This window comes from Dasypus novemcinctus, chromosome 14 (assembly GCF_030445035.2).
Source record: "Dasypus novemcinctus isolate mDasNov1 chromosome 14, mDasNov1.1.hap2, whole genome shotgun sequence".
Taxonomy (NCBI): Eukaryota; Metazoa; Chordata; class Mammalia; order Cingulata; family Dasypodidae; genus Dasypus; species Dasypus novemcinctus.
The window spans coordinates 35,777,920-35,805,919 of NC_080686.1; the positions used below are offsets into that span (position 1 = coordinate 35,777,920).

The following is a 28,000-nucleotide window of genomic DNA, read 5'->3' on the forward strand; positions in this document are numbered from 1 at the left end:
GGCTGGGGGCTGGGCCGGGGGCGGGGTGCGCCCGGGGGCGGGGAGGGCCGAGCGGAGGGAGGGCCGATGCCGCCGCCGGCTCTTCCCGGTCGCGGGTTATATAGCGCGGAGCGTGGAGCCCGCTCAGAGTGGGTCGGAAGCGCTCCGAGTAGCAAGCGGCGCTTAGCGGCGGAACCCGGTGCCCCTGTGACAGCCGCGGGGAGCGCAGGGCAGAGGGACACGAGACCGTGGGGGCAGCAGCAAGCCGGAGGGCAGCGCTCGCCCGCGCCGAGCGAGCCGCCCTTTCCCGGGGCTCCCTCTGCCCCGCACCCCTCTCTGCCACCCTCTCGCAACTTGGGTCAAGTTGTCAACTCCCGCGGCTGCCGGCTGGCCGGTGCCGTCTCCACCGCGCGCCCTTCCCCCGGGGCGAGAGGGAGCCGCGGCGCCGGCTCCGAGGACGCTCGGGCGGCGGCGGCTTGGCCATGAGGGCAGCGCGCGCCGCCTGACTCGTGCCTGTCACCGCCGCTGCCGCGGGCCGGGCCGGGGGGCGCTCCGGGACGCGCGGCGCTGCGCGCTCCAGCCGGGCGGGCACCTCGGGGGCGGGCGCAGGGCGCAGCCTTCTCGCCCCGGCCGCTCTGACAAGCGCCCCGGGCGGGGAGCCGGGTGACCCGGCGCGGGGTGGGTGCGGACGCGGCCGCTGGGCTCGTGTGGGGTCCCGGGCGTCGCGATGAACATCGTAGTGGAGTTCTTCGTGGTCACTTTCAAAGTGCTCTGGGCGTTCGTGCTGGCCGCGGCGCGCTGGCTGGTGCGGCCCAAGGAGAAGAGCGTGGCGGGCCAGGTGTGCCTCATCACGGGCGCCGGCAGTGGCCTGGGCCGCCTCTTCGCCCTCGAGTTCGCCCGGCGTCGGGCGCTGCTGGTGCTCTGGGACATCAACACGCAGAGCAACGAGGAGACCGCGGGCATGGTGCGCCACATCTACCGCGACCTGGAGGCCGCCGACGCCGCCGCCCTGCAAGGTAACTCGGACCCGCGCCCGAGCATTGTTGGGTCAAGCCTCTCTCTCCCCGGGCCCCCCGAAATCCCCATCACAGTTCAGCCTGGCCCTCGAGGTAAAGAACACCCTATCGGTTTTCTGGAAGGCGAATGGAATTTGCCCCCGAACATGGTCACCGCTGTATTGCGGGAGATACTGTGCCAAAGCTACGTCTCTTTGGAGACGACTGGGCGGTGTTGGGGGGCGGGGTGCCCGAAGCCCACTGAGGATAGGGAAGGCGGGGAGGGGACTTGTTAGCACAGATTTGGAGAATAAATTTCTTGCCTTTGCGACGGGGAGCTCGAGTGTCTTTTGGTAGTTGTGCTCACACTCTTGGTGTAGCATGTGTCTGGGTTACTGTGGTCTGAACAGATAGACTGGGGCAGCGCTGATGATTTCACTATGTAACTTTAGCCTCAGGGAAATAATTACATTGTCTCAGCAGAGATAACTAAGTGCTTTAGTTACATACTCTCAGCCTGGTTGAAAGTTATCGTGTCAGTCTGAAGGCAGCGCGCTTGAAGGATTTAAGCCTCGTTGTAAACCTCTTCCACATTTTTGGTAACACCAGGAAATCTACGTTTCTGTATACTTAACTAACCTGAATCTGAGACTTAAAAAAAAAAAAAGTGGATCATAAATACTGGTCCAGGAGATTGATAATGACATTTTTTTGGACAATTTTTCATTTCCAGGGAAAACATTGAACTATGCTGAAATGGTTAATTTGGGCACCAACCCAACCTCCTCCATAACAACCTTTTTTTTTTTTTTAACGAAAATTGGCAGCTGCATTAAAATTTTAAGTTGAGGGGTAGAAAATGCAGATTTTTGTGCTCCCTGACAAAACATAAAAGATAAGGGTATTCATTTTCCAGTAAATGGATTTTGGCTTTAAAGTTGTTAGTGAGTGAAATGTAGTAAAATTGCATATTTACCTGTAAACTTCATTTAAATATGGACACTTCTTTGGCGATGGGTCAGCTACCTCAGTTAGAATACACTGTTGACCCCTTCCTTACTTTTTCATGGGAGACTTTACGTTCATATCTTGGCTTCAAATGAACCCAGATTACTAATTACAGTTTTGATTTCTGAGCCTTGATGTGAGCTTCCATTTGGAGGTTGCTCACACTAAAGAGTATGAGCTTCTGGCCACCATTCCCCCCAAAAGAGGAGTGTGCAGCTTGTGTGTTTGGGAGGGGGGTGTTACTTTCTGGGCTGAGATCAGTTCTTTCCAGGTGTCTTTAGATCCAGGAGGCTGATCCCAAGTGGTCTGACTTGCACTAGGCTTGTCACCATTACATGACTTTCCCCTAAGCAAAGTTATCCAGTAAATTGCCGTAATTCCCCAAGACTTTGAGGGGAGGAATGCAGCTGTAACTCCAGTCTTTGGCAAGCATTCTGGTGTTAGAAATTTGAAGCTCACTGTAGTGTTTTTGTTTTGTATGATCTTTGTCCTATTGATTGCCATGTGACTCATTTTCTGTACCCCCTTCTCTGTTCCATTTCTCTTCTCATCTGGACTCCGAGGACAGCTGGGAATGGTGAGGAAGAAATTCTGCCCCACTGTAACTTGCAGGTGTTTACGTACACCTGTGATGTGGGGAAGCGGGAAAATGTCTACCTGACAGCTGAAAGGGTCCGCAAGGAGGTTGGCGAGGTCTCAGTCCTGGTCAATAATGCTGGCGTGGTCTCTGGACATCACCTTCTGGAATGTCCTGATGAGCTCATTGAGAGAACCATGATGGTCAATTGTCACGCACACTTCTGGGTAAATATAAACAACCTTGTTTTTATTACTGGTTCCTCAGTGAGAAGGTTGGGAAGGAGAGAGCTTCTGTGCCAGCCTGAAAGCCTCCTGTCCTCTTTTGCCCCAAAGCTTCCTTCTAATCAGTTACCCCTCCCCCATGGTGAATGACGGTATGCAGTTACTGTAAAGTAGTTGTTTTCTTTTTTTCCCCAATTCAGTATTTCTTGAGAGGGTAGAGGACTGAACATTTTAAGCTAGTTTGAAAGGCTGCCATAAAAATAACAAGAGGGCGCATAAAACCCTGAGTTTGTTTATTTTACTTTCTGTAGAGTTTGTAAAACATTGGTTGTTCTTATGAATTCCTAAAGTCAGAATTTAGGCTTCCAAATTACTGCTCAGCCACATTTTAGAACGTGCCAAAGATTCTGAGATCAGCATCTGTGGTCCATTGGGAGTGGTCAGGCCACCGTGGCAGTCATTTAACATCCACTGGTCATCCACAGGGTCCTTGACACTGTCCCCTTTGGGACATCTCCCAGGCCTTTGCAACTTAGAAGGTACCTTGCTGTGAGAACAGAAACCACTCTCTTAGGAGCCGTAGACTCACTGTATGGTATGTGTGGGCAGGGCGTATGAGACCTCAGCTTCCAAGCTTCCGAACATATCGCACAAGGACTAAGGGAAGGCCTTTTACTACTTTGGGGTCAAAACCAGCCACTAGTTTTTCAGCTGAACTTGACTTTCAATGAGGTTAGGCATGAAGCACCACCCCCTTTCCATATCTCCATATACTCTTGACCCACTTTATGCTTTTCTTCCTCTTAATATTGCCCCTCTACTTTTGTAGGCAGGAAGGATGCCATATAGAAAAGGAAAGGAGATAAGGGTTTATTTTTTTTTTCCATAGGCTGATTAGCATTGTAATAGAACACAACAAAGAACTGTTTCTCCTAAATAGGTCACATTAAACCTCATTAAATTTTTAGCAACTGCTTAAAAACTTAATCTGGCTCTAGAAATACTTATTCTAATGTTGCTTGTTGAACGTCAAACCTTTTCTCTGATCCTGTAACAAGCTTACTTTAATGGTTTTTATTGTTTTGTTTTTAAACACAAGCTTCGTTTTATTCATTTCCAAACCTCTAGAGATGAACGTATAAATGACTGAGTTAACTAATATCTATGTTTTAAATTAGTAAGATTATCAAATAGAGTTTGGGAGGATGTGAATGTGCTCCTGTGTTATACTTGTACGTGTAGGTGTGTGTTGTGTGCGTGGGGGTGGGGAACTGAAATAAAGCTTTTGCTGCTGTGGGGTCCACAAGAAAAGCCAGCTATTGGCAAGGGAAATGAGGATGGGTTGGGTGAGTAAGGGCCAGCACGACCAAATAAACCCAGTAATATCCTTTATCAAGATTCGTATGTTTATAACTCAGAGTGAAACAAACAACTAGTTTGAAATAAGATGTATATAAGTTGCAGGTAAACTAAATTTCATATTTGAAGAGTGGTAAAGATGAAGCTTTCATCAAGACTCTAGTTGATTTTGGTCTACTCTTCAGCCTTAAGTTACTAACTACTATCCCTGGGATTGCTTTTCCCAGTAACCTTTGACTGAGGTGATGCAACCTTTGACTGAGGTGATGGTAGCATTCCTAACTAGAAACTTTAAAAAAAATTTTTTTAACAATTTATTGAAATGTATCATTCATTTATGAATATACATAAACAATAAGTGGTATAGTAAAAGTTGTGGACTTACAAAACTGACATAACCTATAAGACTTCCATATATCACCCCACCACAAATACCTTGCATTGTTGTGAATTACATCATCAAAGTATTAGTACTATGGTCCATATCTTATAGTTAGTGTATTTTCCCCCAGCCTATACTATTATTTTTTTGTTCATAGACCATAAAATTTATCTGAAGTGTAGAATCAATGGCATGTGATATAATCAGAGTTGTGCATTCATCACTTCAATCCTGACTAGAAACTTTCATCTACGGAAAATACTCTGAAATTTAGCCATCCAATCTGCAGTTTAAACATTTATAACAGGAAAGCAGTTTATCTTTCCTAGACATCCTATGATATGAGCCCTAATTTAGAGTGTGTTAAGAGCAAACAGTTCACAACCTTAGCCTTGAGATTGCATGTAAATTGATATACTATATTGATAATGTTAGGCTACTTTCTAACATAAGGAAGAAATTAAATCAAATCTCTAATAGAAAAATTCTTTAGTTGAATCTGCATACCAAGGAGGTGCATACTACCTTCCTAGAGTTCTTACTGTGTGTGGAGATGTTGCTTAACCACACAGTTTTGGGAGTTCTTGGAAACTTTGTCAGTTATGACGTCATTTCATATTAAAATATGGGAGGCTCCTGAATTCTCCAGCTGTTTTTTCCCTAAGCATCTAAACTTAAGAATTTATTTTCAATATTTAGTCAGAAAACTCATTTTAGAGTTGGAATTTCTGACTTCTTGATGAGATTTAACAAAACTTTTGGGAAGAAGTTACTCTCTAGCAAGTAAAATTTAAAAGAATACTTACTATTATACAGTGATTTATTTTGTTTTTTATTTAAATGGTGTCTTAAGAGCCACCCAAATTCAGTTTCTCTTCTAGTAGTTCTCTTAGGCAAAAATGTTAGTAGTAACTTTTAAAGTTGTATTGGCATGTGCTGTTTTCCTTCCAGAATAACAAGGCTGTGTCTTTTCACTATATCTGAGTGGAGAAAAGAAGTTGCCCCATATATAGTAAAAAGTAGATCAGCTGAGAAAATACTTGTTTAATCATTTGAACAGATCATCTTGAGCTAAACTTTTAAGTAGCAGTTGATGTGTGTTTACATCGAATAATAAATAGTATGTTGATCCTGACTCGGAGATAAAGTCATATACAGTAAAACAGAAAATCGTGTGGACTGGTCTACTTATTGTCCACTTAAGAGCTGTGTGTGCTCCTTCTCCTGGACCATTCCTATTATTTCATCCTGCTTGGAATGCCCTTTTCCTCTAATCCCTATGCCTTTTTTTAAAAGGAGGTACTGGAGATTGAACCCAGGACCTCATACATAGGAAGCAAGTACTCAACTATTGAACTACATCTGTTCTCCAATGAGAGTTGGTTTTTTCATTTGTTTGTTTGTTTTTATTTTTTAGGAGATATCAGGGATTGAACTCTTACTGCATTTTTGGTCATTCCCATCATTTGGTGCTTAACGTATGCTCTTTGGTGTAACTTTTTATACATTATGCTCTAAACCCCAAAATAGATGGCAAACTGTTTGAAGGCAGTTTGTTAGATTTGTCTCTTTATTTCCCCCTGCCTGGAACAGAACTCTACTCTTAAATCACTCAATAAATGTTTGATAATATGGGCTAGACTTCTGCTTAAATATTTAGAAGATAACCTATTGGAAAATGCTCACATGGGTCCATGTTCTGAAGTTTTAAAAGGTAAGCATTATGTTGGACTACCTCGAGCTGTGTTTCAAAATGGGGCTGGCTCACATTCATTACTGAATCTCCTTTTGTTTTACCATATGATTTTTCTACCTGTATGCTTTTTTTTTTTTTTTACTACAGTGTGTTAACTCTGCTCATTGGTATAAGTGTGTTGACTTTGAGAAAGCTGCTTTTGGTATACCAATTTGAATTAAGCTCAGTTCGAAAACATGGCAGTGATTCATATTGTCCAGTTACCAGCCTCCAAGGAGAGAATCTGTAGAGCAATTTCTTCTTTTTTTCTTAGCAGTGCAACATTTCCACATACATCAGACATTTTTACAGGGCTTGCACTCTTCTGCCTAGGCCTTGAGTCCACCATGGCTCTTCATCTTCCAGTGTTCTGCTATCACCAGTACCTCTCCCAGGAATTTCTCTTGATCACTGGTCAAGTGATAGATTTGGGGTAGGTTCTATGTTATCAGTAGATCCTATTGTACAAAAGGGCTATATGTATGTGAACAGCAAATTGATCCCTGAATAACCAAAAGGGGGAAGCAAAAGCATTTAACTCTCAGCCTTTTATGTTCTGAAGAAATTTTGCCTGGTGAAGGACTAAATCTGTCAAGTAGCTATTGGGTAATTTACTTCTATTGATATGGTAGTCAGACAAGATAATTGGTAGTTAATTAATAGACCACTTAACTTAAAAGGTTTCACAGTTTAAAAATACTAATTACTGAATTAGGCATTTATCTATATCCAAATGTCTAAAGTCTATTGAGTTAAAATCCATCCACGAAAAGTAAAAGCCCACCAGTTAGATCTGAGTAATGTAGCACTTAAAAACATTAGCGCTGTGGTGGTACCTAATATTGCATGAATGGTCCCTGATCATTAATGTTTAAGTTCTTGTGTGATTTACAGGTTTTTAATCTCAAACACTAATCCTCTGTTCTCTGGTCAGGGAAGACTCGTTTTGTTCAAGGCCTCATAGATTTAGGATTTTTTTTTAAAAGTCTCTGAAATATTCAGATAAAACTATTTGGCCAAGATCTCCTCCTCCATACCATAATATTAAAAAATAGAGTATTGTTTCACGTATCTACTGAAAACTTGGGATTCATGGCCTATTTTTAAAAGTCTGCACTAGAACTAGTTTTTGTTATTAAATAAATGTCATATGCATAAAATCAAATATTTGAGCTTTAAAAGTAAGGACTTTGTTATGTCTTGAACTGAGTTGTAACTTGACATTGGGCAAGCATCCTTCCTCTTGTTAATTCTTGTTGAATGTACCAATGTGGTCACAGTCGTAAAACTGAGTATAAAACATCTCTTTTGATGGCAACTGCTTGATACATGGACTATATAGCAAACAGTCCAGATGTTTCAAAGCCTTCTTCCTTAACACAAAATAAGATCACATGCTCGTTGTACTTTGAATTTCTATATTTGATATGTTACATCCTGGGCCCAAATTTTTTACTACTAGAAATCAATATCTGTGACATGACAAAATATCACTTTATGTAACTGGTATGAGCAGGGAACTAGATAACTGCATCCTATAGAAAACTTCCCAGCATTTTTGATGTTTGTTCTTATCTGTGTCTGGTTATCTCAGTTATTTAGAAAATATTGCTAAGTAACCAATATCGTAATTTCTATACTATATGAAAAAGACTGCATTGATACATGATTGTCACACCCAGTGTGCAGCTTGATCTTTTCTACAGAATGTGGCCCTGTTGACCATTTCCTTGAAATTCTAGTTCTTTTGGTTCCAAACTAAGCATATTTTCTCTTGCTGCTTTTTCTGCCTTCCCAACCCTCATACTCTGCCTGCCCTTGAAACATAATAATTCTTTTGGATTCTGTGCTCAGACTTTTTCTCACTGTGCACCTTAAACTGGGTAAACTCTCTATTTCAGTGGTTTCAGCTGCGATTTCTGAGACAGTTCTCTAGTTCATGCAACTGTCTTGAGTATTCCATGAATTCCCTCAAATCAGCACATCTCAAAACTGAACTAGCTCCTCTTTGCCCCTTCTTGCATTCTCCGGTGTGGCTTGTCACCAGACTTGGAAACATCAGCTTTATCTTTAATTCTCCCATCCTCTACACATCCATGGGCCACCAAGTCCCACCTGTCCTGTTGCCACTGTACATTTTATTCCCTCCTTTCCATCCCCACCTCCTAGTGTGTGCCTTCATCGCTTCCAGCCTGGACTCTTCAAAGAGCCTCCAGACTTCTTTCCATTTTCACTGTTTGCTCTCCAACATAGGGCTGTGTAAACCAGATTTTGTCAGATTTTGTGTGCCTGCTTAAAACTCTCTCATGACTGTATTATTCACATCATGAATTCTTGACTTGTTGGCATGGCATCTTTGGCTTACAGACCTGCTTTCCACCTGCCTTCCCAGGTCATCACCTATTACATCCCCTGGGGTACCCTAAACTGCCATCAGACTGGACTCTTTACTGTTCCCAGGAGAAATCCTACATTCTCATGCTTCACACAAGAGCAGAAGAGCCTGTGTTTGGCTATGCTGTCTTAATGAGAGACAAAAGAAGTTGAATAGTTCGGTCAAAATGATCACTACTGCCAAGAAGGAAAAACACAAAACTCAAAATATTTTCCTGTTGCTTAATAGAATCCTTATATCTTAAGAATGGCAGTCCCTGTAGAATAGTCCTCAAACTCTTTATACAGTGACTGGCCCTTGTCTGATCATGAAGTAAGCTATGCTATTTATGATTCCTGGAAGTAAAGTTGGTATTTGTTCTTTTCTCCCTTATTTCTATATCTTGAGCTTCATCCCTTATTAGCTCAAGTAGAAATTGATCTGTAGGAATGTCAAAGTGAAAACCTTCTTCAACTTGTGCAAATGCTAACACTGATTGAATAGCTTTTTCAGAAAGACTGAATGAATGGGGAGTGCCCAGCAGAGACTTAGCCATTCATGGCGCAATTGGGTCACTGGGGCCTAGAAAAGAGCATAAACCCAATGGCGAAGTACTTACCCAGTCACATTCTCTCTATTTATTATCTTCCCTAAAGTTTGTTCCCACACAAATCATTTTTCAGATTTTCAAGAACTTTGACAAATTCCAGTGAATTGCGTATATATCTGGCATTTCAAGCAGCTTAAGAACCAATTGGGAATTTTTTTTCTTCAGTTTAGGAATACTAATAGCAGATTCATATCTGTGTTAGCTTTCTCAGAAACTAAAATAAAGCCTGTTTGGGCTATGATAGAAAGCCAATTTGCCTCTTTGTGTATCTGCATATATGGGTATAGGTGACACGTTTTGTTTGCTTGCCTACTTTTTTTGTTATGCTCAATGAAGAATAAGTAAAGGACATGGGATTACGGTGTGGCTATGGTGTCTACTGGGCCTGGAAAAGTCTGTTTAAGCCTTTGTGTGTCCTGGATACCCAGGATGTTTGTGGACCCCCAAATTGTACTATGCTGAAATTCCACTAGGGGGTGTGCTGACCGGTTGGATTTGGTCTTGTTTCCTTCTACACAAGCAACCAATATTTTCTTAAGAGAAGGGACCTTTGGTAGCTAATTTTTGGAGTATTAAAAAAAAAAAATTCTAGAAATAGGAATTTATTCCCTACCTTGCCTGAATGGGTTAAATCCAGTGTTTGGAGCCAATAATTCCAGGAGTCAGATTAAGATATGCAAATGTCTCTTGTTTTAATTAGTGATTTCTTATCTCAGAAGTTAGTATAGCAGTTATCTATTCAGAAGACATTCTGCCTCCATACCCCTTCTTATAGTTTCTATTAACTGACCTAGAATCTTCTTTCAGGTTGAGACGCCTTATAAGCTTAATTGAAAAATAACTGAGGACAGAGCCTCTTAATTCTTTATTTGAAAATCTATAGATAAATAATACAAGTGAATAAAGGATACAGCTGGTCCCTGCAATAGAGTAGCCGCTGTTAAGATGCCATTGGTGAGAGGAGAGGTCTACCTCGACCCCACTTGGCCAGCTGTGTTCATTCACCTAGTCTTTGCCACCGAAACAAGTTCTCCCCAGGTTTCTGCAGGTTTCCATCATCTCAGATAGCTTTTCATCAGAAGAAATCTTTTACTTGATGATCTTCCCCAGTGTGGCCCATTTTTGAATTCCTTTTTCTTTTTTACTTTATTTGTCAATTTTCTTAAAACTGAAGTTCACACCTGTCAGGGACCATTTTCCTAAATGCTCTGAAACTAAAAGTAAGTGAACCACAGGGGGGAAAATTGAATATCCTCTCATAATGATCATAAAACTTTCAACACTGCAGCAAATGCTGCTAGAATATTTAACAAGTAAGGGCAATTACTGCCGCAACCTTGAGTGCTGTCAAATTAACCCAAGTGACAAGTCACTTACAATGAATTCACATTTGGAAACAAAACATTACTCCATTCTGTGAAACTTGCAAAGGTACTTGAATGTGTGAAAGGTGGCAGTGGTGTGGTGTTAACATTGCACTTTTTGGTTTGAGAGAACCACTGTTCTCTCTCTTTTCATTTGATGCTTGCATAAAATGTGAATTTCTTGCCTTTCCTTCAAAAGCTTAGTACTGGAAATTTTGAATATTAACAGGGTTCAGCTTCATAGTGTTACTCTAAACAATGGGGCTCAAAACAACACTTCCCCAATAGCGTAATTGGGAAAATATTTGTGATGTAACTTATGTAAGTACATGGGTATTTTGAGGACAAGTGAAACTTAAAATTCAAAGCCTGAATTTTCCCACCTGCAAATTGTAATTAACATACTGCCCCCTACTGATTTCTCGAGGATTTAAAAAATGGGATAGTTCGATGCTCTCCGGAAATAGAAACAGACGACGTAATAAATTATTTTTAAATAATTCTCTACCAATTTTTAGTATTTTATGTTTGCTGGACTCTTCTTCAAATGTTGTCATTTATATTTATATTTAAAACTGTTACTTTCTGCTCCTAGTTAAATAGGATTAAAGAAAAGGATTAGAAAAGGGCTGTTATGAGTGGCTTGGGTTTTTTTGTTTGTTTCCCAGCATCATCTAGGATTCTGGATGTAAGGGGCCAGGCAGCTGCAGCAACTGCTAGCATATGTTTTTGAGGTTGCTTCTAGTGGTCAGGTATGGGTTTTAGCCGGGAGTGGTCAGGTGCTGAGGACCAGGGATTGCAGGAACTTAGAAGGAATAACATAACCAAAAATAGATAGCACTTATTACCAAACTAGCCTATGAATATATGCTTAATGAGCCATGTTTGCCTTTACTGTGCTTTTACAGAGCACTTAAGTTTTAAAAAGCCCTTTCATAATACTCCTCTCATTAGAGCCTCACAGCAACTCTGAATTAAGTAGGGTTATTATCCCTATTTTTATGGTTAAGGAAACAACCTGAACGAGGTTGTGGTACTTGCCTAAGGTCACCGAGGGAAGGAAGAAGCTAAGATCCAGACCCCTTATCCTAGGGCTCTAGGTGAGACCCTGAACAAATACTTATTATCTGGACTTCAAAGCTTCTGGTACCATAGATTTTCTTGTGAGACACTCGTGCTTTTGCACTGTGATCATCTTTGTTTTTTTATTATTATTAGCATGGTTAGTTTAGCAGTGATTGGTCAGCCTTAGCTTAGTATACTCAGAAAGTTTGCTCCATAAATTAGACATACTTAAAAATTCTAGAATTTTATTAACAAAGTCCTGTTCATCTGCTTTCTCTACTGCTTCTCTGGTTTTCCATAGTCCACTTCAGAGGTGGTTATGTCATTGAGAATAGTGTAGTGCATTCTAGTCATCCAGCTTACTTCTCTTCCTCATTTTGCATGTGAACATTGACAAACTGGACAAGAAAAGGTAGGGAATGAAAAAGGCTCTTATACAAGGACTAACTAAACAAAATCCTGTTAATATTTGCTGTTAAAGTTTCAATTAATTCAGTGTGGTTTTAGTTTTTTTGGTTTGGTTTGTTTTGTTTTTAGCTTATCCCCTGGAAAATGTAAAACCTTTAACTCTCCTATATAATAATCTTGTTGGGTCAGAATTCCAAATAGCTCCATAAGCTTTGCCTTTGGAAATGTTAATCATGGATTTTTAAAATTGTCCAATTTTGCTTGGCCAAACCATGGCCCAAGCATCTGATTTTTAGTGGGATAGTTTTAACTTTTTTCCCCAGGTAGGATTTTCTCACAGGCTTACAGAAGCATAAAAGCTCCTTTCGTTCACTCAGTAGTTCACTTGTCCAAAGTAAAGGTGAAAAGTGAAAAAGGTAAATGCTGGGGCTAAAAGTGTCTAAATTTCTTGTCTTGAAAGCTAAGCCTTCAAAGCCTCTGGATGAGGAAGAAAGATTTTGAAGTCTTTTAGGTCTCTTTTCAGAGCTTGTTCTGATGGGGGTGTGGGATTTGGTAGAGCTGAAAATGAATTCAAGGCAGTCCACAAATTCCCATAGTCGTCCATCCCTAGCAGTGGAGGTCTATGTGTTGACTGGAACCAGCCTTTATCTGACAAGTATTTGGGAGAAGAGAGTTGGGAAATGTGTCTTCCTAACCCTCAATAGCCTGGTTCAAAGCGTATGGGTGGAAATAGAGGAGAAAGAGATCAATCTGCCTGTAATGCTGAATTTCTAGGAGAAACGAATCTGAAGCCTCTTGAGTTTGGAATGAGCAGGTCCCCCAGGCTGTTCCCTCCAGTGCTCTGGAGCAGTGGTAGCAGCACCAGCAGCACCTGAGGGCATGTGAGAACAACAGTCTCAGAACTGCTGAATCAATCTGCCTTTCATTCATTTTCCCTGGTAATTTGTATGCACATAAAAGTTTGAGGAGAAACTGTTTTGAAACACTTACTTTCCTTCCCACTCTCTCAGTAGTCTCTCTCCCTTTTTTTTTTTTTTTTTTCTCCCTGAGCTAACTAGCCCTTTAGGAATCTTCTAGACTAGGAAAATGCCATACTAGCCAAGGTTTATTTTTAAATTTGGATTCAAGTCCAGTGTCTAAAAGGAACAGTCAAGGTGCTCAGTATTCCTCTCAGTTGTTGTGCCCAGGATGGAATTCCTTTAGCCATAAACATCTTGGCAGAAAGTTGAAGCCATGCCTTGAGAGCTATGTTCTTCCTGCCCAAATGTCTGTCCTGTAATAAGTTCTAGGAGGCCATCAGCAAAAGGTGACTTCTGCAGGGACCTTGACTGTCATGTTGTGCATCCCTCTCCTCCACAGCCCAGCCCAGCGCTAGCACATTGTGAGCATTCAATATTGTTGGATAATTGAAGGAACGAACTGAAGGAATAGTGTCTCACATATACTTGCTGTGTTTGAAAGAACATGTATCATCCTTCAGAGATATTTCTTAATTTAGTAGTGCAGTGGAGTGGGTGTAGGTCAGTGGTTGAGTGCATGCTTCACAGGTACAGAATTCTGGGTTCAATCCCCAAACCTCCTAAAAAAAAAATTGAGTGGTACAGAGGTAGTGTGAGAGTATTGACATATAAATCACAAGTGGTAAAATTTTCAGCCCAAATTTGTGTGTATGTGTTTGTTTTTTTATCCCACAATGTAGTCCAAACTGGGAAAAATGTTATTACAGTATAAGAATTAGAATTTAGGAGAAAATCATTGCTGGACTATATGGAACTTGCTTTGCTTAATGCAAATGTTACTTCTAGAGAATGGTTCTCAAGGGGGCAGTTTCTACCTCAGGGGACATTTTGGAGACATTTTTGCTTGTCACAACTGGTAGAGTTGCTACTGGTATCTAATGATTAGAGGCCAGGGATGCTTCTTGCTATCCTACAATGCACAGGACAGCCTCCATGAGATAAAATCACCTGGCCCAAAATGTCAGTGGTACTAAGACTGGTTCTCAAACTTGGTTATGTGTTAGAATCACCTGTTCTCTGTAAGCCTGATTCCCTTACATAGAGATTCTGGTATAAGTGGTATGGTATATGGCCTGGGCATCAGGAGGTTTAAAAGCTCTCCAGGTGATTCTCATATGTAGCATAAGACTCCCTTATTTATAGAAAAGGTAACTAACACCTACAATCCTTAAAGTCCTTTTAAGAGGTCCACAGAGATCTATTTTTGTTTTGGTTTTAAACAGTCCTGAGGCTGTATAAGGCACCTCACAGGCCCTCATATATATTGAGTGAATTCTAAGTTGGTATAGTACATGTTTAAGAATAAACAAGTCTCCAGGAGTACCTCTTGATTATATTTATCCTTTGTCCAGGTGAGGACTTTAGCCCACAGTAAGCAAAATAGGAAGCAGGGAAGGATTTGAAATATTTGTGCTTATAAATTCAAAGGAGTGCTGGGAGATGGTCAGGAGGGCATTCCTGGGCTGTGCCGCTCAGGCCAGAGAGCCCTGCAGCTCAGGTGACCTGAGCAGCGGCTGAGCCTGTGTGCACATGTTCGTGCCTCATGGAAGTGGTTACCAGTCACTAGAGCAGAACCAAAGTCTCTGCCCTTTGGAAGATCTGTCTTGATTATAGTTTCTGAGATGTGATTTCAGTTTGAAGCAAAGCACCAGGATTAATGACAACCTGTTGTTTGGCAGGCTATTTGGCTGCAGTTCTGTGGGTTATTTTCATGATTCCATAAAGAGTTACAAAATAGAGGAAGGGGCCTGAGCTTGCGGGAGATCATCTAACACTCCTTTGATCATCTAGGACCCAGTCAGGGGACTGGTCAGGGAACGCAGGATTTCAGAAATAGTGTTCAGCATTCATAGGCTCTTTCAACACATTGAGCTTCCATGGACTCAAGAAAATACAGAAAAATGTTGGTTATTGCACACAGATAATTTGTGGTATTTTAAAAATTTGTAAAATGAGTGAATTCAAGTTACATCATTTTAAAAGGCACAGCCCTGACAACATATAAATATTTAAGGAATAGATACTTTTACTGATTTCCAGATGCTGCGAACTGCATTAATGGAGTTCTTGTGTTCTGAATGCATGGTAGGAATGGAAGAAAGAATTGTTGACTATAGAATTGTAACATGTTTGAGCTAAGAAATCTTGGAGATCTACTTTTTTCGTCTCACAAATGAGTTAAGTCAAGATTTAGAGAGGTCAGGTAACAAAAGGAAGATCAAGTAATTGGCAGAGTCAGGACCGGCTGGGTCTCTAGACTCCACAAAGGCCAGCGTGATTGCCACAGTCTCATACTGGAATCCACAAAATTATTGACAGATTAAGTTTTAAATTATCTCATTTCCAGTATTTCTGTGTAGCAAAGCCTAAAATAGATAAGGAAATGTTGCTATCCGAGTTGCTATCTTGGGGTAGATTCCATCCCATTCTTTTAACATTGGGAAGGCAAGTTAATGATGCATTTATTTTTGCTGACTAACTAATGGTGTCATCATCTAGATGTTCACCTGGAAAGACTGGCTTTTAGTAGCCTCCTGGTTGCAGGACACCTGTAGGAGCATTCTTTTGTGCATGTGTGAAGTATTAACTGCTGGTGCAGTTCACATGCCTCAAAATAATAATAGGATGCTAGGTGTGGCACTGGTACATACGAAGTTGACTATTATGATGTATAATTTATTCTCTCCTCTATCCAAAGATTCTCTCAATCTGAGAGAATTAAGATGAGTGTTTGTAAAGTCCGAGAGTGTAGTGCTAGACTTAAATGTCTTGGGGTTCTATTGCACAATTATCCAGGAAACCTGTCTGTCTACAAACGTACCCAAATAGGGGAGGAGAGTCCAAGGGCAAGGATGGGGATTATGGCCGTGGCAATGCTATCACTCAACTACAAGAATTTCAGGATTTGTGCTGTCAGTTGCCACCAAAATAGGTTTAAGTAATATATTGCTAGCAAATATAAACTTAAGTTCTACTTCCTAAGTAATTTTAATGAAGAAAATTGCTTTTTTCAAGTAACGCTTTCTACAAAGTAAAATTTCTGAAGTTAAGTCAGTATATTAAGAAAAAGACCTTTAAATCTGAAAAATTAAGAATATTTATTTAGCCATATGTTCCTTTCACATTAAAAATGTCACCATTTGAATCTTTGAACACATTATTTATATTGTTAATCTTTTTGCATGAGCTTGCTATAATTATAGCACCTTAGTTTGCATTGTTGAATCATTGTTTATCAAAAGCAGTGACTGAATTCCCTGAGGAGAGTGCCACCAGATGTCATTTTAGCCTTGTAAATGAGCATGAGAATGTTCCTTTGTGAATCTGATAAAGATAAGTTACTCTGGGTGTCAGACAGGCAGAAAAAGCAAAATGAAGGGATCGCCATTTAACCATTTGGAGGGACATCATAGGATTTCTAGTTACATATTTTTTGGCCAGTGGAGTCTTCATTGTATTGGATTTTTTCTTCAAACTCTAAATATAATGCAGTTTTTCACCTATTCTTAAAACCCTTACACATAGACCAGAAAACTCTGGTATACATATGTTGACGGTGTTCCTCGTTTTCCCCTCATAATAGAATTGTGTGGCCCTCTTTCATGAATACTCTGTTTCTTGGATGCTCTTGGACATTGGAGAGATAAACACTTCAAGAAGACTCTTTTAAAAATGGCTTTCTTGAATTGAACATAGGACAGTTGTGCAAATGCATTATGAAAATGTAGTAGGAGGCCTTTTCCTACTGTGAATAATTAACTTTGCTTTTCCCTTAGTATCTATTAAGCTGGAATTGCTTCCAGCTATGGAAACCACATTTCTGGTGTTTTACCTACACCTTAAAATGTCATCAATCTCAAATTTTCAAAAGTTAGACTTTGCCGGATACCACCTTTCTTCACATTCTCTTTTATTTAACTTCAGGCTAATTTGTCCTGACACTGCAGCTGCAGAGCTCTGTGCTCCACAGCCTGTCATTAAGTGCACCAAGAATGAACTACAGGGTTCGAACTGTTAGGAGCTAATGTGGCGTAAACCTAACTTGCAAAGATTTCTGGAGATATGAAATGGCATGTCTATGTCTAGTTACTACTTACACTAATTTTAAGAAATTCCTGTTTATATTATAAATATGGCCTTTACAGTTGTTTTTCAAAGTGCTGAGTGTTTTAAGGAGGAACCCTGAGGAGCTATGGAGATTTTAGACTTGTTCGGCACATGTCATAGGAATGCCAGTGTCCATCTGAATGTCCCTTTTCCTTTTTTTTTTTTAATTTTTCTTTTTAAATTATATAGCAACCCTGTTGACTTGTGGCAGATGGTGGTATCAGAATCTTGTGATAAAATTAATCACAGTTAATCAAAGTTCTCTCTCCACAGTTTACAGTCAGAATCAATTATTAGGAGTCTCTTTTGCAGATAAGATGATCCCTAGGTCACTTCCAACTCTAAATTCTTTAAACTCTCCTGGTTCAAATGAGGCAGAGGAGTATGTATTGGTTACTGACCTTGAGACTGCCAAGATCAAGGGTCAACCATAGTTTCCTGATGAGGAACTAGATGTCCTAGTCTGTTCCTCAGACATTTGAATACGAGGACATAGCGATGGAGTAGGTGTAGTGTCTGGCTAACCTTGCCAGCCACCATGGGCAGCAGCTAACTCTGGAGAGCAATCAAATGTCCTTCCTTTATATTTACTGTTAACCCTCACTTAGGTAATCCATCCTTATAGTTGATATAACACAGCGGTTTAGTTGTTCAGTTTCATCAATGGCAGCACATATTTGAATTGATACATAAGCCATTTGGGTGTATGTTTCAAGTTTTACCTTTATGTTCTAATGACTCTTTGAAACAAAGTTAAAGATCACAAACCTCAACTTGAACTGACTGGTGTCATGGCAACTAGCACTTCACCTTTTGCTGGTCTCCACCTCATACATCCTACAATATTTGTGCACATTAATAATTCATTACAAAGTGCCAGATTTCTTTGTGCTGTCAAACTGTGTCAAGGACCGAATATACTGTGCTATCTCAGATGTCATCTACCAGACTGTTGAGGGCAAGAGTAATTAGAAAGGAAAACCAGTCAGGTTCCTTGGGAAAATTCCTCAAAACATAATGCTTTCTAGCCACCCATTTATAGCATTCTTCTTGTACAGTAAGGAATAGAAGTAATGTTGATCAAAGTTTATTTAATAATGTGCCGCAGACATAAGACAGGGGTTTGATTGTAGAAATAACGCATGAACAGTAATTGCTCACCTTTAAAGCAGCGAACAAAATGATTAACAGCCTTGGTGCTCAGTCACGTGTATTAGGCTCCAGCGTGAAACCTGAGCACAGGTTTAAAAAGAAGCCTGAGTTGCCCTGATGTGAATGCTCTTATTCCAGGCTTGCTTTTGCCCAGTACCCAGTAAGAGGTCAGTAAATGCTTGACACGCACTTTGGAAAACCACGAATGTAGGTTCCAAGGCTGATTATGTGGCGGTGAATAGCTTACTTCACCTCTCAACAACTTGTTTGTTGTATCAACATTTTTAGTAATCTTCATAACAATTTTAGTATTACCTGTAATTGGTGAACCTTTATAAATAAAGAACATATGCCTTTGTCTTCAAATGTAGAAAATGCACTGGCACATTGAATTCCATTTAAACACGTGGCCAAATTTGTCCTAGATTAGGAAGGAAAGCATGTATTTTTTTCCCCCACCACTTCCTGTTTTTTTAAACCTCTTCCTTTCAAAAGAAAATTTCATATTAAAACAAATAAACCTATTTCACACTCTAATAACTACTGGTAGAGCATATTTCTCTGAAAAAAAAATTTACAATCCACAGTCGGAAAAGATTTTAGTTACATAGCCATATTTGGATTCTTTTGTTGCTCTTTTTTGTTTTAAAAACAAAACCAATAAACTGCTCCCTCCCCCTACCCACTTTTTGTTTTATATTTGGTGTACTGTTTAACACAGTTGAGTGCTGGTGAGTATAAATTCTGCCTAGAGGCAGGAAGGAGACCAATTCCTGTTTTACCCATCCTTGAATGACCAGATCACGGCATAAGACCTGCAAGAAGGTGTTCAAGAAATAATTGTTAGGGGAAGCAGCTGTGGCTCAATCAGTTGGGCTCCTGTCTACCGTATGGGAGGCCCTGGGTTCAAGTCCCAGGGCCTCCTTGTGAAGGCAAGCTGGCCTGCAAGCCGCGGAGAGCTGACAGCCTGTGTGTCATGGAGAGCTGATGCAGCAAGATGATGCAACAAAGGGAGACAAGCAGACACAGAAAAAAAGTGCAGCAAAAAAAGTGCAGAGAATAGACTGCAAAAAAACAAGCTGTGGGGGGAATCAATCAATCAATCTTTAAAAAAAAAATTCTTGGGAAGCGGATGTGGCTCAAGTGAGAAGGCCTCCGTCTACCATATGGAAGGACCCGGGTTTGATTCCTCGGGCCTCCTGGTGAAAAAGAAGACGAGAAAGCATGCCTGTGTGGTGAGCTGAGTACCCACATGGCAAGCTGTGTGCTTGCACAGTGAACCTAGTGCCCATGTGGTGAGCTGAGTGCCTGCTCACGTAGAAAGACAAGAAAACAAAAAGAGAAATAGATATAGAAGATCACACAGCAAAAAAAAAAAAAAGTGGGGAGGGGGAGAGGAAGGAAAAAAAAAGTTGTTGAATGAATCTAGGAATACCACCAGACTAATTTCAGGTGGGTGATCAGTTTTAGAACCTTGCAACAAATTAAAGATGACAGTTAGAAACCTGTTAATCTTCTGTCACTTACCTTTATGTGGTGCTGGAGATCTGGATAAGTCATTTAACACCCACAGACAAGAACATAGCGCATGAATATGTGGAAGTCATTAGAGCTGACCAACTCTGGTGTCTGTGTGCTCAAAGACGACACCAGCTGGAGTTAGAGTGGACTCTGGCCATTTAAACTAGCATGTTTTTCTGACATAATTCAAATTAATCAGGTAATCACATAGCAAATTCTTGGTACTTCATTATAATGTGTGTAATTTCTTAAGATTTAATATTTAGTCCTTGCACATGTGTTAAGAGCTTTAAAAATAATTAAATGCTTCATATTAAATTTATCCCTGTCTTCCAAAACTAGGTAAATTTTTAATATTTAGAAATGATCTCTGGTTAACATCAAGAAGAAACTTTATACTCTCTAATCTGGGAACAATTAATCATAACCAGATACAGGCATACCTTGTTTTATTGCGCTTTGCTGTGTTGTGCTTAGCGGATATTGCATTTTTCACAAATTGAAGGTTGGTGGCAACCCTGTGTCAAGCAAATCTATGGGCACCACTTTTCCAATAGTTTGTGCTCACTTCTTGTCTGTGTCACATTTTAATTAAGATATGTACATTGTTTTTTTAGACATAGTGCCATTGCACACTTAATAGGCTATGGTATAGTGTAAGTATAACTTTTATATGTACCAGTAAACAAAAAAATTCTTGCGACTTGCTTTACTGCGATATTTGCTTTATTGCAGTGGTCTGGAATTGAACCCACAATATCTCTGAGGTATGCCCTTACTTCAAAGAAGACTTATAGATTTGATTAATTAAGGATATGTTTTTTAATTTTGATTGGAATTTATATGCTCTTTTTGTGATTTTTCTTTATTGCAGTTCTGTGGTATAATGGCCATTTATAAGCAGTAGAGACTAAAATTGAATCTATAATAACAGATATACCAATTCTCAACTTTTTTGGCTATTGAGCAGCTCAAAATAATATCAGAATTACCCCCCCAAAATTCCTGCTTGCCAATACAAAAAACAAAACAAATCTCAACATGTATCTAATCATACATCTTGCAGTGTGCCAGGTTTCTAAAGTTCATGAGAAGTGTTGTTCACTCTCTCTCTCCCACAATCCTATCACAGCAAGTAGTTCTCCGTAAATATTTGAAATAAGTCTGTGTCTTCCAGCTTAGTCTGGGGCAGTCAGACAAATAAATATAAAATAACCAAAATTGAAAAACCATAAAATGTACAATTATATGTTAAAATGGATGGTACAGACCATATATCTTAAGGAGATATAGAACAAAGTCGAGGTTGTCTAGAATAATATTAGACAAAGGCTCAATACCCTAACTACTTTCCATCAAGAATTATTGGGAGACTTTGGCGATATAATTAATATAAAGCACTTCGGGAAACATAAAAATCATTAATATTATGCTTTGAGGGGTTTAGAGGTAGATTGTCAAGGCAGAGAAGAGTTCTTGAGTAAAAATTCAAAGGTGAGAATTAAGCCTGACGAGGAGAACAATAAGGAGACTCAGATGAACAGAGTAGAGGTGGTAGTTGAGGTTTGTGTGATTATTATTAATCACAAAAACTAATCTGGCAACTGTATGCATCATTGATTGGGGCTTGGAAAAAACTTCATAATTAATGGAATCACTATTTTTTATCTGGGAAAGTTACAGCAAATTAGATATTCACGTTTAAAAGAAAAACTCAGTTTTTCCTCAGCCAGGAAACCTTCTGAGAAGGGAATGCAAGTATTCTTTAAGTCTGCTGCATAGGGCTTTTTTCCCCCAACTTCATAAATCATAGGAAGCTATGTTGGCATTAGGATATAATTCAGCAGGAGACAGGTTTCTATTTGCTGCTTTGTTTTAAGAAGCAGGTTATAAAACTGTTAGGAGCCTGGTAGAGTAGTTAATAGATCATCTCAGGTAATTTGAAGTAATTTTTTTTTTTTCAATACAGCCTTGCATTTTAAGGCCAGAGAGCTGGGTAGGGGGACAGAGGAAGTTTATTGAATAAGAAATCAGTGCTACCTCTGGGTCCACTGTCCTGGAACTTCTGCCACTTGCAGTTTGTTGCACTGAGGGGCCAGTCCCTCTCCAGCAAACTCCACAGTGAACAGTGGAGTGTAATCATTCAGAAAACAAGTTTTGTCAATGCAGGATTAGCTTTGCCATTTCAAAAGATTCTGTACTTTTACCCTGTCTTTTACATCCTAAAATACTTCTTATACCTCTTGCTAGTACACTTTGGTAATAGAGCTTTGCATCCTGGGGCTTGATGCTGGAATATCTCGGCACTCATCGGTCTATTACTGTTTAGCCATATGACAACCGTTAAAATAAGCACCTCTTTGTGGTAGGCAGGGGTCCCTCACAGACTGTGAGATCACTGTGCTAAGGTGTCATAAGCATGAAAAGGTCTCTACCCTGAAGTGATTGTCTTTTGGGGGAATAGTTTAGATTAGCATGTGATGGTCACTTGAAATGTGTTGGGAGCCTTTGCTAAAGGCTTTCTTTTCATCTCTGGACATCTCCAAAAGCTCTTGTGTTACTGTCTTGTTATTTACTGCCTATAATATGCCTTCCATGCTAGTGATAGATACATGCTGAGTGAACCAGACAATTAAAGGACCTTCTCTCTTTTTGATAAATAAAACATTTCTGAATGAATTGGGAACTGAGACATATTTTGTGGGTAAAATTTGTTTTGTAATCTTGGATTGGGTTTTAGATGAAACTCAATGTTGTCAGTTCTAGAGCTTGACTTAATTTTTTTTTTTCTTCAGACTACAAAGGCTTTTCTTCCTACAATGCTGGAGATCAATCATGGTCATATTGTGACAGTTGCAAGTTCCTTGGGATTGTTCAGTACTGCTGGAGTTGAGGTTTGTTGGATATAAAGCATCTCCTTCATTCACTTGGTTTGTCTTGTGATGGATACACCAAAATCCTAAGAATAGCAACTGCTGCCCATGCAGTTCATGAAAGTCCATGAAATCACTGTACTTGTGTGCTGTGTAGCATGTTCTGCAGTATCCAGGGTAGGAGATAGGACTCATTTCTAGCTGTTGAAATGGAACTCTACCACTAATGCCATAAAGGCATTACACTCATTTGACAAAGAGGCAGCAGCAAAGGAGTAGCAGGGCCTATTTTCATTAGCATTTCACGCAGGGCCAGGAGTAGGATGGTGGAGGAAGGTGGCAGTGCTATGGGAAGCAGGTAAATGAGGCCCAAGGTTGACTTTCTGTTTTGGTAAGCTTGCTAAAAGTGAGCTATCTTGTGTTAGTTCATTGGATGAGATGGTTGTGGCATATGTGAGGTGTTCTGCCTTGTAAGTTTGTGGAATTAAGAGCTAGGACTAATCGATTCCTGTTTTTCACCATATTCAAATTATAAAGCATGTGTGTATATATAGTTCTGTGCTGTTTGCCCTGTGGGTGCCTGTATCATGAAATCGAAAATGTTGCTCCATGCAAAAATGCAAAAGAACATAGAATAGAAAGCTCCTACATTCGGGTGGTATTTCCATCCCTAAATTTAAAGTTGAGTAATAGAGAAGAACTTACATTCTATACCATGTGTCCTTAGGTTAGGTTTTAGTTTAAGTTTACAAGGTATAGTAATTTTCCATTTTTACTTCACCTGAAAAATATTTTTATAACGTATAGCCTCAGCTAGACTTGCCTTTTTGTTCTTCTAGCATTAATTTAAACAAACTGGTTTTTCAGTTTCTTTTACTGAACAAGAGGCCATTTGTAAATTTTCCAGACACTTCAAAGTGAACCTCTCTCCATTTTTAACTTTAGCTTGTTAGTTTTCATAGACTCCTTTTGTAGTAACTTCCCCAAAGTAATATGATACTTAGTTGATGTGGCAAAAAGTGTTCATCTGTTTCTGCTGTTACTTTGAAAATATTATTTCTGCACTGAACCACATCAGATATCTGTCTTTTAAAATGGTTTCCTTTTCTTTGCTTAGTTATCTGTAACTTTTTGTATCAAACATCTAACCAAAGCAGTAGGAGCCAGGGGCGCTTCAGTTTGATCAGGGGTTTGTGAACTACTAAGTGTTTCTGTTCTCTCCCCTCTAACTCAGGATTACTGTGCCAGTAAATTTGGAGTTGTGGGTTTTCATGAATCCCTGAGCCATGAGTTGAAGGCTGCTGAAAAAGATGGAATTAAAACAACATTGGTTTGCCCTTACCTTGTAGACACTGGCATGTTCAGAGGCTGCCGGATCAGGTCAGTAAGAACCAATCTTACTTCTGATAATAGTAAGAATAGAAGTTGTTTTAGAAGAAAAAGAAAAAAAAAGCTCTTTTGAAAATTATCTTCCCATATTGGGAGACCATGTGGGCATGGGTCTTCTTCAGACATAAGCAGTCTTGCATTTTGACTGTCATTTGACAGTTAACCTCTAGTTTTCATTGGCCAAGGTGTGTAAAATTGGGGTACATAGGATGACAAGTGAGGGACTAAGGCCACATTGATAGACATCTGCAGAAGCATCAGGAAGGAGATGGCTTCTCTACACCTTCAAGGAGAAAAAGTAAATCTGCAGGGTTTTCCTTAAAGCTACTTTAGGAGTTATTTTGTTTCTATTATATTAATATGAAAAGACTTTTGAATATTATCCTCCAGATCTGGGAACCTCCTTTTTGCAGAAAGTGTGTGTAGCTTGACTCACTCTGACAGACTGAGAAAAACCATTGATATTTACTAAAAATGAAATAAACACTTTGAAAGGAGGCAAGTAGGAATATAAATGTCAAGTTACATCTGATTTGAGCTAAGCAGAATAAATAAAACTATGGCTCATTAAGGGGAGACGTGTGAAGACTTGCTTCCTTTGAGATCTTTGCCTGGATGAATTTGAAAGGCAGAGGAAGATAACCAGTTCCCTGTCGGTCAGGGGCCATTCTAACACATAGTGAACCTGAACATCCAGTGAAGTAGGTGGAAGGTGACTTACTGCCGCCACTCTTAAAATGGGAAACCCGAGGTGGAGTACTTCCGGTCTCATGCCGACTCTCAGTGTGGACTTGTGGGGGGGGGGTGTTGGGGGGTGGAGGAATTGGTTTTATTTCTTATGGTGGTTTGGTTTTTAATCTCAAATACAAATACTTAGGAAGCAGTTACTGTGGATCTTGGTCCTGTTAATTACTCAGCCAAGTGGCAGGTGCAGGTGTCCAAAGCTGTGTCAGGATAATGAAAAGTAAGCGGAATAAATTGTGTTATAAGGTTATTTCAACAAGTGACTTAATTAATTAAACTGAAGGTAGGATGTCTATAAGCACTTCATTTCAGAAACCCCCTAGAGAAAATACCTTAGCTTTCCCTACTCAAGCATTCTGGAAACTATATAACTGACTTCTGTTTCATTCAGAAAGGTTATTCCAGTGTTCACACACCATCATTTAAAATACATTTAATATAAGGTTAGTGTCTTGTTTGTTATGCCAAACACCCTATCCTTTCTCTATTGGGGAAAAAAATTGAAATACATTTTGATTCATTTTTAAATGATTTTTCCATTTTTTGGGAAAGCAGACTGATTTTGCTTTTTTTCATAACTATGTTCCATATTCTATAAATAAAATATGTTCATAGTGGGAAACTTTGGAAAATACAGAAAAGCACAACGAAGAAAATAAAATAGACCCAAAATCCCATTGCCCAGGTAATATCACTATTAATGTAGTGGTGTTACTACACTACAAAATCTACATTTTGATGTAGATTTCCAGCCTTCCCTATTTTGCATTCATTCTTCATCTCATTTTTTGAATATGTAACTTCCAGGAAAGAAATTGAGCCTTTCCTGCCGCCCCTGAAGCCCGATTACTGTGTGAAGCAGGCTATGAAGGCCATCCTCACCGACCAGCCCATGATCTGCACCCCCCGGCTCATGTACATTGTGACCTTCATGAAGAGGTAACTGAGGAAGCACCACCCCTTGCTGAGTCTGTCCATGCCTGCCCTGCTAGCTTCACCTGGGCCTTGTTGTTTGCTAACGGTCATGCCTTTCCTTTTTTCAGCATCCTCCCTTTTGAAGCAGTTGTGTGCATGTATCGGTTCCTAGGAGCGGACAAGTGTATGTACCCCTTTATTGCTCAGAGGAAACAAGCCACAAATAATAATGAAGCAAAAAATGGAATCTAAGAATCTTTTTGTATGGAATATCATTTGCATCCGAAGACGATCAAAATGTTTCAGTCTGGTGCATATCAGCATCACTGACATCCTCTGGATTCCAAACCCATGTTGACTTTTTTAAAAAATCAACTTTTTAAAAAATAATAAAATGTAAATTAACTGACTAGAGTATCTGGAAAATGTGATCAGCCAACGTGAGCTTAGGTTGTTGACCACAGGGTCCTTTTAGACAGAACCCTAAAACCAGTCAGATCTTTAGACATGCACTGAGTGATATCTTCAGACTACTGTTATTATTTTTTTTAATGAACAGAAAGTCTAGAGATAACGACAGTGTGTTTCATGTGTGTGATTTTTCTTAATTCCTATAGAGTTTATTAATAATTCTTGTCATTAAAATTAAACTCTAGCCAGTTGACATCGTAGCTATATTTTCTCATGTTTTCTGAGTTTCAGTTTTGCAAAGCCGTGTGGCTTTTCATAGTGTTTGTATGTTCAGCTCTTTTAAAAGTAATTTTGAAATCTCCATCAATTTGAAGTTATTGGTGTTTGAGTGTTAGAGTATAAGGTGATTAGGTCTCTTTCTTAAAGTCATAATAACTAAAGTATTAGCTGAATTTTTAAATTTTATCTTTGAAATATTTCATTAATTATCACTTTGGAGACCTAGTTATCTCAAAACACCATACATTTTCTACCTATGAATTTTGCTGCATACAGAAAGTGCCCTTTCCTCAGGAAGTTGCTGTTTCATTTCTTTGTATGGACTCTTTATCTAGAATATATAGCAGCTCTGCAAAGAAACAGTTTCTAAAAATGGGAATTTCTACACAGAAAAGTCCCCATTTTTGTGCCAACTATGAATAGCGAGGGGGAATAATCTTCTATGGAGTATGTATGGAAGGGTGTAAAGATTCTTTTGAAAGTTTTATTCACATTGTAGAACAGCAAATGACATTTTTACAGTATTTTTTTGTAAAGCAAACTATTTTGTGCCTTGAATTTGGTATATGTGTATTAGTGAAACATTGTAAAAGTGAACTTCTACCTCTGTATCTAAATGTATACCATCCACTTGTAAATTACTATGAACTCTTATGTGATTGCTTTTTTTTTTTAGAATGTCTTGTTTAAATAACAATCAATGTTTAAGCCTATTAAAGTAAGCCAACTTTTACTAATTAATTGGGAAGTTTTCTAAGGACTGATTATATTTAAAGAATTAACTTGCATACAACTGACTATGATTATTAATCAGAAATGTTGTAAGAAAAATCATTGCGTGGTTTTCCCATGACATATATCCTGCCTTACTTATAGAAAAATGTTGGAATGGGATAACGTTTGGGAACAGACATTAACAGCTTAGGGTGGCATACACTCAAATTTCTAATGTTCACATCTATTTAGACACTATCATGGGTTTGTTTACACTGAAAGTGAAAAACTAGAAAGAATTCCCACTATCTGGTTTGGCTGTTCATGCATCTACATGTAGGAAACGTCCTGGCTCCCTGTCCCCCAGAGCTGGCCTTAAGGAAGCTTCAATACATGCTTGTATTTCTCTCCATAAATAACCAAACCTGAGGCCATTAACAAGTGAGGCTCTGACTGCCTGCTAATTTTCAATTATGGATTTAAATAAGTACTTTGAAGTAGTCTTAACTACGTAACTACGTGAGGTGAGTACAGATATTTTCAGAGGTTATTCAGGCCTTCTGGTTGGTCAGGAGCACACACAAGCCACCCTAGACAAATCTGTTCTAATTTAATGTCCCACTTATCAACCTTAAGCCTAAGGAAAGTCATCTGTACATTTAATTTGATTCTCATGTTTTGTAATTTAAGCCTATTTCTATTTTTGTTCGTTACTACCCTTATGAGGTTGTCCATCTCTAAGTTCAATAAAACTAATTCATTTAACTTTTTTGTCGAAGCCTTTAATTTCCTTTTC

General features: G+C 39.6%; 1 protein-coding gene across 1 annotated transcript; it reads left to right on the forward strand.

The window, feature by feature from the left end:
* Positions 1 to 35: 35 nt before the first annotated feature.
* On the forward strand, positions 36 to 27,969 carry RDH10 (retinol dehydrogenase 10). Its single transcript, XM_004462476.5, has 6 exons — positions 36 to 995; positions 2,551 to 2,786; positions 22,675 to 22,773; positions 23,987 to 24,132; positions 25,693 to 25,824; positions 25,929 to 27,969. Exons 1-6 carry the CDS (start codon positions 707 to 709, stop codon positions 26,050 to 26,052), a joined length of 1,026 nt encoding a protein of 341 aa, XP_004462533.1. The 5' UTR covers positions 36 to 706; the 3' UTR covers positions 26,053 to 27,969.
* Positions 27,970 to 28,000: the final 31 nt, after the last annotated feature.

Bases quoted from the DNA above. Each gene is read 5' to 3' on its own strand.
- RDH10 (XM_004462476.5), top strand. From the start codon at position 707: ATGAACATCGTAGTGGAGTTCTTCGTGGTCACTTTCAAAGTGCTCTGG. The intron at 22,774-23,986 runs GTTTGTTGGATA...CCTCTAACTCAG, and splicing joins TCAGTACTGCTGGAGTTGAG to GATTACTGTGCCAGTAAATT. The intron at 25,825-25,928 runs GTAACTGAGGAA...TCCTTTTTTCAG, and splicing joins ATTGTGACCTTCATGAAGAG to CATCCTCCCTTTTGAAGCAG.